This window comes from Manis pentadactyla, chromosome 3 (assembly GCF_030020395.1).
Source record: "Manis pentadactyla isolate mManPen7 chromosome 3, mManPen7.hap1, whole genome shotgun sequence".
Lineage (NCBI taxonomy): Eukaryota > Metazoa > Chordata > Mammalia > Pholidota > Manidae > Manis > Manis pentadactyla.
The window spans coordinates 187731186-187749433 of NC_080021.1; the positions used below are offsets into that span (position 1 = coordinate 187731186).

General features: G+C 42.7%; 1 protein-coding gene across 13 annotated transcripts in view; it reads left to right on the plus strand.

The window, feature by feature from the left end:
• The window catches only part of FRMPD1 (FERM and PDZ domain containing 1), a 128427-nt gene that overhangs the window by 3815 nt on the left and 106364 nt on the right, over window positions 1–18248 (plus strand). For 5 of the 13 annotated variants that reach the window (XM_057498852.1, XM_036888319.2, XM_057498854.1 and 2 more), the window contains exon 2: window positions 2368–2581. The exons of 4 other annotated variants lie outside the window; for them this stretch is intronic. Coding sequence is in view for 1 of the 9 variants with exons in the window: in XM_057498857.1 (XP_057354840.1) it covers window positions 2561–2581 (21 nt within the window). In the remaining 8 variants the exon portion in view is untranslated. Of the gene's footprint in view, window positions 1–2367; window positions 2582–3025; window positions 3146–18248 lie in introns of all 13 variants that reach the window. 4 more of the 13 variants (XM_057498850.1, XM_036888323.2, XM_057498851.1 and 1 more) reach the window with 1 other exon arrangement.

The following is an 18248-nucleotide window of genomic DNA, read 5'->3' on the forward strand; positions in this document are numbered from 1 at the left end:
TGAGTAGAAGCTCATTGTTTCAAAGATTTGAGAATTGTGTAGTAAAACCGCACCAGCTCTTGTTTCCACTTTCCCAACCAAACAAAGCTAAAGATCACTGAATCAATTAATAAGAGATACGAGGGTGTGCTTCGTCAAGGAAAGGTCCTCTGAGAAGCTTGCTGTTTCAGGAAGACATGGTCACCGCTTCCGGGAATCAATTTTAAAAGGAACCAAATGACCTTGTGGCCAGTGAGAACACCTGTAGCTACTGAGGTCGAGCCAGCCCTTGTGCTTCCTTCTATTTAAACCTCCTGGGTCATAGGAACCACACAGATGAGCTGGGAATGACTTCCCAGCAGGGGCTTTGCTGGTATCCAGTTTCTTTTGATAAACTGCCTCATTCTCTGTGTCAAACCACCTCTGAAATTTGAAATAAATTCTGGGTCGATGGAGTAATACATGGATTATTTAAAAAATATGAAAGAATCTACCTATGAAACTGTTGAACGTGTGCAAAAGTCTTCCAAATTGTGAACTCTGGGTGCTAGAGAGCAATCCTGAAGGTGCTGCCATTACTCAAGATGGTTTTTCTTTTACAAGTCATGCCTGGGAACTGATGCCAGAAACAACTTACCAATCTCAAAAGCAACCACACTCTTAACTTTATAGTAATGATAAAAATACTGGATAGAAATACTGACTGAAAGTTCTTAGTTTTAATACAAATAATAGCTAAATTGTATCCAGGGCATATTGTGTACAGGTCCTGCACTGACAGTTTTGCATGCCCTGTCTTGTTCAGTCCTCCCAATAATAAGTGTAATTATGTAGGCATTATTAAATTACTATTACAACTTCACAGATAAATATTATTACAGCCCAACCTCTCTCCAGAATTCCTGACCAGACATCCAACTGTCTGCTCAGTGCCTCCATTTGGATGTTTACTAAGCATCTCAAGTTGAAAATGTCCAAAATTTGGCCCCTAATAATCCCCTACTTGATCCCCTGCTGCCAACACATGTGCACCCATTCCAGAAAATGACAACTCTAGCCCTCAGGTTGCTCAGCTTTGACTTGTCTCTTTCACTCACACCCCACATGCAACCTGGTCAGGAAATCCTGTCTCTGCACCTTCAACTGATACCAGAATCTTGACCACTTCTCACTCCTCCTCTGCAGCAGGTTCGAACCCCTGGATCACTCTCCTGGAGTGAATGCAGTAACCTCCCTCTGCCCTTGCTGCCTGCCTAGTCTATTCTCGTGACAGTAGCCAGAGGGATCCTGTTAAAATGCAAGTTCAAAACCCTCCAGTGGCTTCCCGTCTGACTCAGAGCAGAAATCAAAGCCCTTCCAGTGGCTACCAAGCCACATCAGGGGCTGGCTTCTTTTCTGATCTTTACCTTGAGTTCACAGACCCTGAATTTTATGCACTCTCTTGTTCGTGTGTGAGCCTGTGCATTCTTCTGAGGAGAGCCCATGTGACTGTCACCAGATTCTTGAAGGACTAAAAAATCTCCCAAAAGCTTAAGAATCACTGCTTGGAGGAAACCACACACTTGAAAATTTAATGTAAAGAAGGGATTTATTCAAATTATAAAATGATTTGGAAAGGATTCTGTATTTGATGTAAAGAATCACTGAAAATGTCTTGTGTGTTTGCAATACAATGAATACATGAAATTCAGATTCACACTTGTTTTAGTAGACTCTGTGATCCAAGTGTGTCAGTTTTAAGTGGATTCAGATGAAATGCCACTACAATAAAATCTATTTGTAACAAAAAGATGTTTGAGCCTCCAGCTAACAGTTCACTTATTTCAAATAATAAATAAAACCTGCATGCATAGCTTTGGGCCTGTTGTGTGTAAGGTGTTGTGTTTGGAAACATTTTTGACACAGTTCAGTACACACAGCTTGCTGCAGAGCTTGGCACACAGTCAGCCCTGTATGTCTATCTTCTGTGTGCTCCTTTTACCTCTCATGCTTGAGTCACCAGGACCCCAGCACTACGATTCTCTCTTTCACTTAACCCCAGTATGTGTGCAAAATATGCAGAGGCCCTTGCCTTCTGCCTCCATCCCTTGCCCATTTATAGGTCTCAAAACTCTGACCTATATCCCAGGGGTCTTATGTAAATTGACCAGTAAGCCATACTTAATTGCAAAGTAAGCATTAATTATTGTTTTCACCATCAGTTCCAGTCTGGGTTCCTGACCCAGAGAGACACCTCGCTCATACAGTGGCTCACTGTGGAAGTTCAGACCACCCCACAAAAACAAACCTAAGAGGGATGTGTTCTCCTTTGAAGTATGTTAGGAGTACTCCAAAGTATTTTAAAGTACTTGAGTTCACACAGGAGTGGTGTCTTATTTGTGACTGCAGGGAACCTGGTCAGTGTCCCCAACATCAGAAGGGCTGCCATGGGCAGAGGATACAGACTTGTCCTTCAGGGGTCCGGAGGGCAGAAGCAAGACTGGAAGGAAGCAAATATTAGCCCAAGAATGGGAAGAACTTCAACGGCTGGAGCAGTTCAACTCAAACTAGCTGCCTGAGAAGAGCATAGTTCTTCCCAGTCATGGAAAAGTTCAAGCAAAGGGTAGGTGACTTTTTATTTTCAAAAAATTTTCTGATTGATTACCTACCAAATACATGACATTGTCCTAATTGCTGGAGGGACCCAAATGTGAAGTAGGCAAGTACTGTGTCCTTAGTGAGCTTCTGGTGTTTGAGGGAAGATAAAATCCATCCAGCTATCCATTCGATGAATATATATTGAGCATCTATGTGACAGGCATCATAGCACTGGAGATACAGCAGTGAACAAGACAAAGGTTTTTGTTTCTTACAGGTGATAAATGAGATTGATAATAAGAACCCCTAAAGCACGAAGTTAATCTTACCCCTTGAGAATTAAGTTGGCAAAAGTTAATGTGAATCAAATAAAATAAGTTGGCTAATGGGGATGTAATTATAACTAAGAAAGTTTAAATATAACAAATCAAATCATCCTTTGATGACTGCGACCATTGTTGTTATAAAGGAGGTGGTCATCCCAGAGCTGGAACACAGGGAGTCAGAGGAAAAATATTTGTGAATTTGTTCCTAGCATTATCTGAAGACAAGATAGTCTACCAGGGACTGAAGACATGAAGTGTCACAGGTCAGTGACACTGGCCATTGAGATCTTTGAACTCCTACTCTTTCCATCACCCACCTCCTCTTTTCCTACTTATCTTCTAACTCCTACTTACTGTGGATTTTAACTTAAATATAAGCCTCATCTCTACTCTTACAGTACTGTGCACGTCTCCTTCCTAGCACTTACCCCAGCTCTGCTTGAGTGTTTCTGAGTGTCTCTCTCCCCAACTAGACTGGAAGCCGCATAAGGGTGGAAGCCCTCCCAGTCTTATTCACAGCCATATCCCATTGCCTGGCACATACAGGCACTTAGTAAATATTTGTTAAATGACTGAATAAATATACAAAAGACTTAATGAATCTTACTTCCCAGGAAGATTTCCCTATAAGGGAAGAATGCTCTGAGCAGAGAGATGACTCTTATTTCTGGAATTTTTGGAGACCTAACACTACTGCAGACTTCTAACAAAAGACAGAAAATATGAGTGGATGGGAATGAAGCTATGGGACGTCAGAGATGGAATAGCACTTATGGTGGTGGTTATGGAAGACAAGGCTCCTGACTTTAGTCTTGAATCAAAAATTAGATTTTTAACTCAAACATATGGAGCTGAGTGATGGAGGGGAAAGGGTTATTCTAGCCAGAGATGTATGGTATGAGCAAAGATAGCAAGTTTGGAATTCAGAGTGAATTAGGAGGTTATTGGGTCCTAAGGCAGGGAAGACAGGCCAGGGGCCCAGTGAGACAGTGGGACAAAGAATTTAGACTTACTCATCTGTTGGCAGTCTTTGCCATAGAGGGGGATCCCTGCATTGCATGGGAGCTGGGTCCTTCTGTAGTGTCCCAAAAAGCAATGGTGTGGACATGACAAGGACTGGATGCGTCCAGGAGAAGCCTAGCTGGCTGCCTCCCTAAAGGCCCTCACAAGGGGTGTTACCTCAGTGATCTCACAGGGTCCAGGTTCTGGTCCTTTGTCTGTCAGTCTCAGAAAGCTGATTTGTTAAGGATAAATCTAAACTTACAAGGCTACTGCATATAACCAGGATGCTAATTTAGTAATTTACAAGGAAAACTAGAATTGCTAAAGGTACTAAATGCTTCAATCCTACTAGAGCATTCTAGCCTTGTAAGCAGCCTGCATAAGAAGTCATATTATAATCAGGTGTCTGTTTATTGACTCACAATAAGAAATACAATTGCCAAAGGATGCCCAAGCCCAAAGGCTAGTACATTCATTTCCTGTAGGTGGATTTGCCTGGGAAGCCAAACTAAAATCAGATCACTTGATGGACTTGGAGTTAGTGCAAGGGGAAATCATTAAAAGGGTATTTAAAGACATCTTACCTGGACCTCTTTAATAAGAAGATAATTGTCACTAGGATCACCTAGGTCACCTTCTTTACCAGATTCCCTCTGCCCTGGATGGTATTAGATGGACAATGCCGTGCATTTTCCTGGCTTCTTAACATCCTTTCAGATTGATGCTTTCCTTCTTTAGCTCTATGAATTCATCCAATCATTTCAAGTGCTGGTCTGAGAACGATTCTGTTTCTTTAAGGTGACTTAGCAAATTTCTGCTGTAATAAATTATGTGTTGATGTCCTGGTTTAATTCTCAGGGGACAATCTCATTTCTAATTCTTTCAGGATAGCTCAGTGTTGCTTCTAGTACTGACAACACTTTCTAGCCTTGAGATTCTAGGACATCCCTAGCCCCAGATGGCTTAGAAAATCTTACTTAACATTGTCAGAATTTCACAAGCTAGATAAAACCTCAGTGATAATAACATTTTCACTTCCATTCATGTTCTTCATTGCAATCAAAAGATGTTATGTCTGTTATTTTACCCCATAATTGTAAGAACTCTTTAGGTAAAGAGGGTAGGGACTAGAGTTGCTCATGGTCACATAGTAAGAGCAGAGACAGAGCTCAGACCCCAGGCCACTTTCTAGTCCATCCTGCTGCTTCACCATGAAAGAGAACAGTTTTCTTTTAAATTCTACTATATTGAAGAGAACAATCAAATAACACTATTTTTTTATGTTATCCACTTGAAGGTCATGCACAAGTAGTCAGGTGTTGAGGCTTAGTATGAAAGCCATGATTAAGAGTTCTAATAACAGAACTAGGGCTTTATTAGCAGTAGATAGGCTCAATCCCATCCTTATCTCAAGGAGGCAGAACAATGGGATTTGACAGACCCTTCGGGGCAGAGCCTACGGACAGGGGCAGTAGGGACAAAGACCAGATCACAGACTGGAAGGCCCCGCGGAGTCCAGAGTTGGATGAGTCGGAGCCATTATCCCTGAAGGATATTGCCTCCACACTGCAGGAAAAACGGGTGAATGGGCTCTCTCAGCCTTTCTAGAATCAAAACACTCCTTCCTCTAAGCATTGCTGGATATATGAGGATCCATTCTTCCTCTTTGCTTCCCCGCCCCTGGCTTCTCACAGACCATCTCTCTCTGTGATAATGACTGTAATGAGTACCCACACTGTGCCAGGCTCTGGGCTAGGAACGTTATTTTGCTCTTAACAAGCTTGAAGATTGTATTGCCTCCATCATACCACTAAGAAACTGCAATCCTTAGAGGTTAAGTAACTTTCCCCAGGTTACTCACTAATATATAATGGAAATGGGGTTCTAAAGCCTATCTTTTTGGATGCAAAATTTAAGCTTCTCCCCTTGTGCCAGGCTGATCCTCAATACATTCATGTCACAGAAGGAGATATTACAAGTCAGGCCTCTTTTGTCCCTCCATTCCTGCTGGTCAGAGTGCTGAGAACAGGAGACGAGAGGAAGGCAGGAGAGTGTTACATTCAGTCAATGCTAGAGCCAGACTTCCTGGGTTCAAATTCAGACTCTGCCACCTGCTAGTTGTGTGACCTGGGTCAAGTCTTGCTCTCTCTCTGTGTCTGTTTTCTCACTTGTAAAAGGGTTATAATAGTACACACTTTACAGGGTTGTTGTAAGGATTAAATATGTTATTAGAGTGTTTAGAAAGTGTCTGGTACATAGTACATGCTCAGTAAAATTAGCCTTTCTCTTCTGATTAAATTAAAGTCGTAATTTCAATCCCATCTGACCTCTTAGTTGGATTTGGGAGACCCTGCAGCTTATTCCATAATTCTAAGCCATGTCTTGAGGTGGCTTATAACAGATTCCTTCTGATATAACTATCAGACCTCTTCTAGGATGTAGGGATGGTGGGTGGTCCCTACGGCTCACTGCTGCATTCAGCTTCCCTCTTTACTACAAGTGCCTGCCTAAGGTGCTGTCAGTCTGCTGGAGAGTCGCCCTATTGTGGGTCCCAGCAGCCCTCTGCTCAACACTCCCCATGAGAACCCATTCTTTGCATTCTTTGGAGCTCAGCAGGCTCCCTGAGTCTTCTCAACCAGGGACATTCCAGATGCCAGAGCTGGCAGGAGAGGGTGGGGCAGCGCCAGCTGACTCCAGAAAGGAAATCAGGTCTGTCCACACAGACAACTGCAGACCAAATAAAATGGTGTATGAGCTAATTAAGGACTGTGAATGAGGCAACACAGCTCTGAGGTGCCATGTAAATGCCAGATAGCGACAGCCTTGGGCAGGAGCCTTCGATGACTCAGCGTTGGATGACTTGGGTGACAGGATTAAAACAAAAAGGACAAAACACCTTCAAGACATAAATTCATACTTTCAAAGTGAATCTTTAATACAGTTCAATGTCAGAAATATTTATGAAACCCAATCAGGGCAAGGAAGAGTACTGGACATTAAGGGCGGCATAAACGTGTGGCACTCAGTCCCTGACTTGGGGATGTCAGTTCTCCATCCCCTCCACCACTTATCACTAGCACCCACAGTCCCTCCCACCTGGACTATCGCAGTCACCGCATCTGCCTAGCTCTTATCTTTCCTCAGCCGCAATCCATTCAAAACAACTTCGGTCACATAACTGCCCACTCCAGTGGCTTCCCACTGCCTACACATTAAGTTCACATATCTTGCTGATATTTAAGGCCCTCATGAACTGGTCCAAGCTAAACTTTCCAAGTTTTTATCTAATTACAGTCCTCTCCTCTGCCTTGTACCCAACCCACCAGCCTTATTGGTCTACTGCAATTCCCTCAAACACGCTGTCTTCGTTCTTTCCCCATCTTCCTGCTTTCCATGAACCTGTTACCAAGCATAGCACACCCTCTCTTTTTGTATTTATATATATTTTTAAATTTTTATTAAGGTATCATTGATACACACTCTTACTAAGGTTTCACAAAGAAAACAATGTGGTGACTACATTTACCCTTATTATCGAGTTCCCACCTCAAACCCCATTGCAGTCATTGTCCATCAGTGTAGTAAGATGCCACAGAGTCCCATTTATCTTCTATGAGCTACACTGTCTTCCCCGTGACCCCACACACACCATGTGCACACCCTCCCTTTTTGTCTCTGACTTGAGCAGTCTTGCTCACCTTTCAAAGCTCTTCTCAATGCCACTGCTTTCCTAAAGCATCACTTCCTCTATCAGGATGCCATCCAGCCCCCACGTTATCCTCATTGGCACTTGGATTATTCTTCCCTTGTGAGACAGTTTTCCTCCTGCCAGTTCCCTGAGGAACTGGTCCTAGGATTGGCTCTATCATTTTCCTCTCCCCCAGTGTAGCTAGTACTCCTGTGCAGTGAATCATACTGAGCAGAATGGAGGCTGGAACGCCAGCCCAAAGTGACTAATACAAGCCCAAATGCCACAGGGCTCTATGACAGAGCTCTGAAGAGGACAGAACTCAGGAAGGGCTGGGAAAGATGTCATTTTTTTCATGTAAACTTCCCCTGATTTCTCTTCCTTGTGACACGTCCCTCCTGTACCTGCCCTCAATTGTGGTATTCACAACCCAGCATTATAACTGTATGCTAATCTGTCTAACTTGTCTATTAGACTGTAAGGTAGATCCTTGAGGGCAGGGGCCATCCCTTAATCCTTGTTATAACCATATACCTAACCCAGTGCTTGGCACTTAATAGGTGCTCAACAAATATTTGTGGGAGGAGGAAAAGGGTGGGAGGGAGGAAAGGGTGGGTTTTTCATGCAGAAATGGGGTAGAGTGAAGACTACAGAGAAACTGAATCCAAAGAGGTACAGTCATATGTGGGGACCCTGCCATACTGTCTTGGTAGATTAGCATGATGTAGTGAAGGTGCTACTTGCTACATACTGCCTTTTATAAGTGCCAGTTGGCACTGAGTAAATAAGAAAAAAAATCCGTATTCCCATATCTTTTTGTCCCCCTCTTCCTCACATATCCTGGAACTGGTGTTGTGACACATTCCTCCATAGAAGGTAATTTGGAGGTGGTCGGCAGCTGCACTCCATCCCTATCCTTTAGCAGAGGGTTAGATAAAACCCATTGTGATGGCTGGAAGGTTCCTGAGCACAAGACCAGTCACATGGACACTTAAGGTAGCTCTTAAAACAACAACAACAACAACAAAAACGAAGGCTTCAGATGAGGCTGAAATTCCCATTCCCTTGCTTCTACACAGATGGGCACTTCAGGAACACAACACTCACTTTTACCTGCCTCCAGGTCAGAGCTCTGCAGCACAGCGGGAGGAGCAGCGGCTCTGGTGTTACTGAAAGCCAAGCACAGCCGGCAGCGTCCCCACTTACAAGGCACACAATTTAAGGCAGCGCCCTAATCCCTGAGGCTCATTTTCCTCATCCATAAAATGGGAATAAATAGTATCTTTTTCATAGGACTGTTGTGAGAATAAATAATATGTACCATAAGTAACTTAATCCAGAGCCTGGCATAGAAAACATCGTAAGTAAATGATAGCTATTGATAAGCAGAATTATTAAAAAAAAGAGCTATTTGAGATGAGGATCCAATGGCTGTGTGCTTTGCTAAGTTATATGACATTTCAGAAATCCTTTTAGATGTTCCAGTTGTCTGGTAGGACTCTTGGTATTCCTTTGAACTCCTGTTTTTATTTTATCCCATTCGTATGCTTGTGTTTATGTGCTACAGAAAGTATGGCACAGTTACATTGTTCCTTTAGCAATAATTAGATTCCCTACTGGCTTGTGTTTATCCTCAGCTTATTTCCTACTACTCCAGGCCTATGTACTGGGAACAAGATGACAGAGCACTTTCTTTAAGATAACATTTTAAAGACTAGGTTTGCAATAGCTTTGTAAGAACTTGGCAATTTGAACTTTGAAGACCCCAAATCCACATAGACAACAATCTATGCTTCAGGTTAAAAAATTACTATGCTTATAATTTGACATCCAGTAGTTTCATTGTTTATTGTAGTTTCTTATTTTATCTTTCCTCAGTTTACCTGTTATCCACTTTGGTACAGAAAGTGAAAACATTTTTACACATGTATCTACAATGGTAGCTGGAAATGTGTGGAGAGGGAGGAAATGATTGACTCTTCATAATGATATTTGATAGCAAGAAAGTAAAGAATAGAATAAATGAGAAAGGGAGAGGAGGTGGGGAACACGAAAGGTGTGCACTAGCGTAGACCTTCAACAGTTGTTCGCCAAACACATGAATCTGCTCTAACAGTGTTAGACTGCAAGTTCCCACAGAGAAGCAACACGCAGTAGCCGTCAGATACCCAAAGCTGTGGGACAGACCTCTCAGAGGACCTACAAAATAGATTAGCAGAAAAGTGGTGACATCACTTACGCTCCCATCCATATCAGGAGTCAGAAGATGCCCTGCTGAAGGCTTTTGGAGGGGATTTCTTTGGAGGGAAAGTGAGTGTGCTAAACGCTATGCCCAGCCCCGGGGCTAAGGCATGAAAATGCCCATCTTACCTCATCTTGCCTCAACAGGAGCACGCAGAGTCCTGCTGTGTCTCCTGCAGTCGGAGGTCCAGGAGACTAGGTTTGACTCCTAACTGGAAAGTGACAGGAAGGAGCTGGGCTGCCTGATGCTTTGGCTGCAGAGCAAGGCAGGTGCTGGTGCTTCAGCCTGACCCACCCTCCCAGGATTCCTTAGGGCAAAGAATGCTCCAAGGTGCAGATACAGCCCCTGCAGGTGCCATATGCAGCCTGTGTGGGAGCACCTCAGATGGTTTCAGAGGGAGTGAATAGGCCCCAGCTGAACAGAAGCCCCATACTGGCCGCGTGATTTCTAGGGCTTGGGACAGAAGCTCCTGTCTCTATAGAATGTTTTTGCTCAATTAAGGGATCCTCAAGTGAGAAGCCACCAGGGAATGGAGTTGGGGGCAGGTGTCTGAGGAACTCACAATAATACCATGTAAGAGGAAGTCAGTTTTAGACAACTGCTGGGCCTGGAGAATGTGGATACCATCTTACCACGGTCCTAATCAAACAGGAATTTCTTGTCCTCCTTCCCTCTCCTCCTCTCAGTCTTTCTCTAGGAGGGGCCAGAAACCCCATTTAGCAAGACAGGAGTATAAGGAAGGGAAGAGAAGGTTTGCTGGTTTCTTACATGCTGATGAAGGGCCCAGGTGAAGTTAGAAGTTTCTATTACTACATGGATGTGTATATTTTAATTTACTGATTGAAACTGTGTTTGTAATTGTGACTTAAAGTGCAAGTAGGACATTTGGCTACTTATGAGTGGCCCCCAAAAGCCAGGGGCATGCTTAAGTTTATGTGCAGGCGGGAGGAAAATCTCTCCCCATTCCACCCCCGGTGATTTTAAAGGGTGGTAGGAGATTAAAAATATTGTCTTCATTAAATTTCATGAGTTTTGGTTGTTTAATTGACTGGCCTCAGAATAAATAAATGAAAAAATGGATAAATGAATGAATGTTGTTTATATTAGGATGCACTGTGATCCAAACTTAGGCCTTTTAAAAATTGAATTCTTGTAGCATTTTATTATCTTAGGAAGGTGTGTAGCTGTAGGTAACAGATTATTCTGTAGCTTTTAGTTGGGTTAAGACCCCCCATGTTGAAATCCACACCCCTTTGCCCGTTTCCCATTACCTCAAAGCTGTAGGAAGTGTCTAGTGTTAGCAATGTCTGTTAGGCTCCCAGCCTCCTTTTACTCTACATTTATGACCTGCTCAAAACCTCAGCCAGCTGTTCTGCTGAGAAGGTGCTGAAAATGCATTCATCCACGGGTGTAAAGGAGTTACAGAGTTGGCTATATGCTTATTTCTAGAGACATTTTTGTTTTAACGGTAAAAGTGCCTGAGTTCAAAGAAGTGACATTCATGGTGGATTCTGGGCCTCTGCAGCAGGCAAATGTCAGTGGAGACTTCCTCGGGAAGGGGCTCACGAGCTTCCTGGGAGCCACACCTGGCATGCCTCTGGGCTCTGGCACACAGTATTGACTTGTCATGCCCGAGACAGAGAATGTGAAACACATGGTAAGCTATAATCTATACCATGGAAATGTGGGCCACCATTGTTATCATTGTTCTCTTGACAGCTGCAACAGACTTGTTAAATTCTTCTTAAAAGGCTAGTTGTCTGCATAGATGCCTCTGCTGTCCTATCAGATTATTTCCTTATAAATAATTGAATTTCTTGAGCATTCCAAGGAGCCAGAAGCAATTTACACATCAGACAATTATAAAAATCAAAGGTTTAGTACCTCATAGGGCATTTCTTCTTTCTCCTTTTCTACACTCACCTGAGTAGAAGCATTTCTGCTTCAGATCCTGTCAGTCCCATCTGGCAACTGAGGCAAAAACTCCTGCCTGGCCTGACCTTTTTTGGGGTTAAAAATGATAAGAAACAGCTGTCCTTGAATTAATGCCATCATCCCTGTTATGATTCAGCTATTCAGCTTGTGGCAGCAATTGTGTGTTATATGAATGTCTTTCTAAATTCAATCACCCCAAAATAAATACACTGCAGTAGCCTCATTAAACAAAATTGGATGCAAGAAGAGGATGGGGCTGATGATAGGAAATGAGAAAGAAGCAGAATATTTCAAAACTGCATGCATCCATCTGCCCTTCAGAAACCTTGTCTGGGACCTTGTTCAGCTTTAGCACATTCGGTTTTTCTTTTTTTAAAAGATTCTTATGTATGTGATACCACATTCTCCAAAAAGAGATCTTTTTTAAGTGACATGATAATACATATTCATATTAAGGGACGGTTATACAAAATAGGCAAATACGCAGCTGTGTTTATACACAGCATCTTAAATATGACATTTAGCATACATTATCCAGCTTGTTCAGCTTATCATTCAAATTATTTTGAAGTCTAACCGCACAGTAGACACTGTGTTAGGTGTTGTTGAGGGGATGTTAAACTGAATCCATGCATCATTTGTCCAACACCTATTTGCTGAGCCCTGCTCTGTGCTATGCCTGTACCACCAGGAACCAGACAGACTCTGGTTGGGAAAGTTGCTTAGAATGGGATGTGGTATAGAACCGAGAGGTTCAACATGCTAAGTATCATAGAAAAAGATGCAAAAAGATCCAGGAGGGTTTGGAAAAGAAAGGGGTTCTCTCTCTAAGGAAACAGAAAATCTTCAGGCAGGAGGCAGCGTTTGGGATGGACCTTGAAGTTTGAGAACAATCTAAGGGAATGATGTAGACAAAATGAAGATCATGTATTCCCATGAGGGGGTGGGGAATAGAAAGTACAGACACACACAGGGAAGCTGAAGATACGGCTGCACATACAGTTGAGAGCTCACATACAGGGCTAAGGAGTTTGAACTTTATGCTATAGTCACTTGGGAGGCATAGCAGGAATGATATGATCAGAAAATTCCTGTGCACCAGGAAATTTAAAAAGATGACTAGGTAATGCTGTTATAGGGGTGGGCCTCTTGAGGTGCAGGCTGGGGGAAACATGGGCAGAAATATTCATAGGGCAGAGGGTAAGGGGGAACAAATGAAGAATAACCCATGTATGTTAAATTGTGCTGTATGTTAGGTGATATTTAATGTCTTGGAGTTTGTTAAATCCTAGGGATTTGAAATAAGGGTTTCACCATGAAACCCAATTCCAAGATTATAGTTATCACATACTTGATAATAAAAACTAGTAATAAAATCTAAATAATGGAAGAGGAGAGCCAGGTGTGGGCATATAATCTAACAGTTGGATCTTAGTTTATCTGTAGAATGATGACATTAATTCCTGCTATACCTCCTTTGTAAGATAATTATGAAAATACAGTAAGATGAAAGTATAAAAGTGTTTTTAAAAATTAACTTTTGGCATAAATAACTAGAAAGGTGTGAAGGATTGTTATTACCAACTGGGATGATTTAAGTTTTGGTGCTCTCCACCACACCAGCCAGCGTCTGGCTCTGAGGGCTGCTTAGTCGACGTTTGTGGCATTGAATTAACTTGGATTTTGAACACACACAGCCCTTCTCCCATGATTCATGCATGATCTCTTTCAATCAGCGTTGTTACTGTGGGACTTTTTATGTTCTTCAACACATTCCACCCCTTTAATAACTCATCAGGAGAAAATTAATACCACTCAGGATGAAAATACTTGAAAAATGTTAGACTTCACTCCCTCAAGAGAAAGTTCCTTCATGTGTTCTTAGAGCAAGACATCATCAGTAGCTCTGATCAAGAATTCCAGGACTGAACATAGGCTGCCTTACCTGAAATTACTAGTTTCCTGTCACAACTTAAAAATGCTGTGATTTGGAGGAGGTAACAGGTTGAAAGATGAAAAGCCCTTCAAAGCTGTATGTAATTTCTAAATCCCATGTGCGAAAAGACTCAACTCTTGTACTGCAATGGCTCTTCTTAGTCTGGCCCTTAGGGATAGGCTCTAAATGAGATATCAGGCTAGTTTCATCTCCACTACTTATGATTTTGCATTCAGATCTCCGGTTTTGCTGAAGTGTGTTAGATGAAATGCAGGCACAGAGCTCCCTGCTTGGGAGGTCCTGTCATCTGAGGAAGTCCTGTGTGTTTGCTTGCAGCTGCAAGCATAGGGAGATGTCTGCACTCTGATTTGCTGGTTCCAGACATCAGCACAAATAAATGAAGCCAACTGAGGGCCTGTCTCTCCTGTACCCTGGGCTGTTCCTAAATGCTTAGGGGGTCTGCTGGCCACAGAACTGTCCCAGGGGCCTGTTAATATACTTGCTTCCAGAGCCAAAGGACCTGGAGAAAAACGTATAATTAGCTGAAGGTCCTGCAAGTGTCTGAACACAGAGAAGAGGTAACTGGGGTGGAAGGCATAATGTGGTTTTTGCCCTGCAACCGTCTCAAGGAGTGAGGGGCAGTCTCCTGCAAAAAGGACATGTGCTTGAGTCCACAGTTTTGCCCCTCCAGGCCCAGAGTGCTCCTCCCGTCCAGGTTGGCTGTGTGAACTGTGCTTCTCAAAGCGACGTCTACAGAATTCCAGCCCAATCCCTTTACCTCGATTCCCTGAGGTACGAAATTTCCCAGATCTGTCTCCTTCCTGGCACAAGGGCCACATTAAATCCCCAAGAGACCTCTTTGCTTCCCCCCTGCCCTGCTGCTTTCTTTTCTGTTCTCTTCCTTCTTCAATTTCTGAAATAATAACTCTCCTGGCAAAATTTTATTCATTCCTCTTTATATATCTCTCATCTTCCCACGCCACTGCCCATGAGAGTTTGCAGGCTCCTCACCTTTCACGTCCAGTCGTTGTTAGGTTTCCATTTTAAGCAACTCAATTTTACTTCATTATGCCTTCCCCCAGAGTGAGTGACTCCTACTTTCTCTAGTTTGGGGATGCTGCATGGAGGAGGATATGTACTCAGGTGCTAAGATAAAGTTGCTAGATTTTGATTGGCAAAATATATAGTCTTTTCTGGCTACAAAGTCCTAGGAAGACTGGGAGGTTCCTAAGAGTTATTAGCAGGGTCCAGCCAGGCTTAAACTCAGCTCAGTTCTTCAAACATTTTTTTCTATTTTTAAAAATTGAAGTATCATTGATATATAATCTCATATTGATGTCAAGTATACAACACAGTGGTTCAACTGTTACCCATATTATTAAATCCTTACCCCCTCTAGTGTGGGTACTATTTGTCAACATAGAAAGATGTTACAGAATCATATTCTCCATGCTCTACTACTATCCCTGTGACGAAGCTTATATTATGACTGAGAATTCTGGACCCTCTTTATCCCCCAAACCTCCCCCACCCACCCACCCCAGTCCCTCTTCCCCCTTGGTAACCATTAGTTACTCCTCAGTGTCTATGAGTCTATTTCTGTTTTCACAAACATTTATTGTGCGCCTAAACATTGGATATATATTAAGTGCTTAGAAATAGGACCATGACTATATAATGGCACAGTTAGAAAGCAGGCTTAGGCTCAGACAGAAAAGAAAACCCACTGCTGGTAGACCCCAATTACTAATGAGGCATAGTAGACACTTAAGAAAATTTTTGTTAAATGAAGAAAATAATTTTCAGGCTAATATGCCTTTGCTTAAACATCTTAAGTCTCTTTTCACCCAATTGCTGTGAATTTGGGTTTCCGCAGGAAGCTCTTTGTAAGTGTTTTATGTTGCCAGGCTGTGTGTGCTGGTGCTTCCAGACCTCATGGTCTCCATTCTGCTTCTGTGATAATGGATGGGGAGCAGGAGGATGGAGTTTTACTGGAAAATGTGAAGGAGACACTTGGACTCAAGACAAAAGACAGCTTGTAAACATACTAGTCTTTGGGGAAATCTAACTGCAAATTGCTCTGAAGAACATAGACAGAAAAAGGACAGAGAAAAAGAAAGAGAGAGGAAGGAGAAATCAAGTCTTAAAAGTATATATAAATAATGGCTTAGATGGGGTTTGTTTCACTGATAAACTAAATGACCCAAGGAATCTCATTTGATTATTGGCAAATATATTTAAAATTTAAGTATAAAACTTAAATTCTGTTAAGTACAAAGAGCTTAACTCTAAGGAATTTCTAATGTGCACTGTGATATGAGGTATTTGAACAACACAATTAAAAAATATTTATCAGACCTTTTATCGCTCCTTGCTGGGCTGGCCACTACCGTGCTGCCTGAGAGGATGCTCCCTGGCAGAGCACAGAGAGGAGCAGGGACGTAGGTCCAGGCCCATTTGTACCAGAATCTTAGTGTGCAATCCTTGGCAAGCCCCTTCCCTTCTCAGTGCTCCAGTTTCTTCTCCATAAAATGAACAGTTTAAACAAGATCAGAGGTTCTAAATGGGTGGTCCCTGAACCAGCAACACTGGCATCACCTGGGATCTTGCTAGGAATGCAAATCCATCCTGCATCAGAAACTCAGAGGCGATGCCCAGCGATCTGTCTGTTAACAGGCCCTCGAGGTGATTCCGATGCATGCTCAAGTTTGTGACCCACTGGATTAGTCATTCTGAGTTTCTACAACTGAAGTAATTGAAGCACACTCAGCAGAGTTGGCAGTTGAGACAGACATCAGTGCTCTGGGCCACCAGTTCACAGCTGCTTGGTCATGGAGTAGGTGGGGCCGCTCTATATGGAGCCCTCATCCTTCCCTTCCTCCAGTGCCAGAGGCTCATGGGAGGCCCACTGAATGAATGCCTAGGGCACTAGGAAAGCAGGGCCACCTGCCAATGTTATTGGTGTTTGGAAAAAATGTGACACCTGGTGGTTTCCAAAAAATGTTAAAGTAATCTTCATAGGAAAAATCAGAACCTTGTTAGATCTCTTTACATTTTACAGATTAGTTTTAATTTATAGATTAGTACTTTTTTAAAAAAAAAAAGAAATTCTCAGGGATGGGACATGGTGGGCACTATATAACCTTCAAAGTTTAGGGTATTTAAAGTTCCCCACCCTGCCTTGCCTTTCTCCCTGCTCTTCCTTGAGGTATGCAGTAAATAACATTTCATAGACTCTAAGAAGTGCATCTTCTTACCTCTGGGATTGAGATGTGTCTTACAATTGATGGTGCCTTCGATCCGATGAAATATGGTATATTGCCAATGTTCCTTAGAAGCCATTCTATGCCAGGCCTTCACCCATATCCTTTTCCGGATTCTGAAACTCTCTTACAACCCTGTGTCTGGAATTAGAGTTCATGGGCCGGGTGCACCATGGTTCAGGCGTTCTGATGAACTCAAGCAGAAAGGGTTTACTTGGTTCTTTGTAGAGCTCCCACAGTTATGGTGGCCCCTAGGTTATTTGGTGCTGGGGCTGACGGGTTCCTCTGGACAGCTTGACTCCTTTTGGGCAATGATGAATGTTCTGGAAGACGTAGTGGGTGGAAAAGGCCTTAGATGCATGTCCTGCCCTCAAGGGGTTCACATTCTACTAGAAACAATATAAATGGCAATAATAATAATGTAATACGCTAAATGCCATAAGAGAGGCAAAGGGGAAAATTTAGTCTGTCTGGGTTTGTTGGATGTGACTTCCCAGAGGAGGTGACATCACCTGGGTCTTATAGAAAAATAGGAGATCACTGAGTGGAAAAGGAGGGTAAGAACAGCATGTTCAAAAGCACTCAGGGTATACTTACAATGGGTGGATTGTATGGTGTATAAATTATACCCTAATAAAGCTGTTTCAAAAAAATGTTTTAAGGGAAAGTGTTTTGAGTCTAAAGTGCAAGGTTCGTTTGGGAAGAGGTGAGAAAATCCTTGTGACCAGCAAAGAGGGTGCTTGTGTGAGCACTGAGAGATGAAGCAAGAGGGTCTGTTTGCAATGCAGATGGTGATGTTCTGTTCTGTTACACTGAGGAGTTTCGCTGGTCAGAAATTGAGCAGAAAGCGTTGAGTGGAGAGCAGACTAGGAAGTCAGCAAGACAGACTGCAAAGCTGTGGGATTTGTTGCTATCAGCCAGAGAAGGTTGCTGTCATTTAGCACTAAATGCAACTCTAATTTTCTTGGCAGCCTGAGCAAGAAGAGATGTGTGGTGGGTTAGATAGCTTTCATTAACTGATAACGGGAAGCATGTCAGTTTGTCAAAAGAGACAAATTATTTTCCTAGTGCTAAACTCTAAGGAATTTCTAATGTGCACTGCGATAGCAGGTGAACTTTGAACAACAAATATTTTTAAATTTCACATTTATTTATACCAACTCCTGAGTCCATGAGGATGGAGGTGATGAGACTCACCCCTGTAGCCCTAGAAATCAGGGCACAGTAAGTACTTGTGGAATGTCTGAGTGACCCTCAGAGGCAGCAGGAGGCTTGGTGCTCAGGACACTGTTTCCTGGAC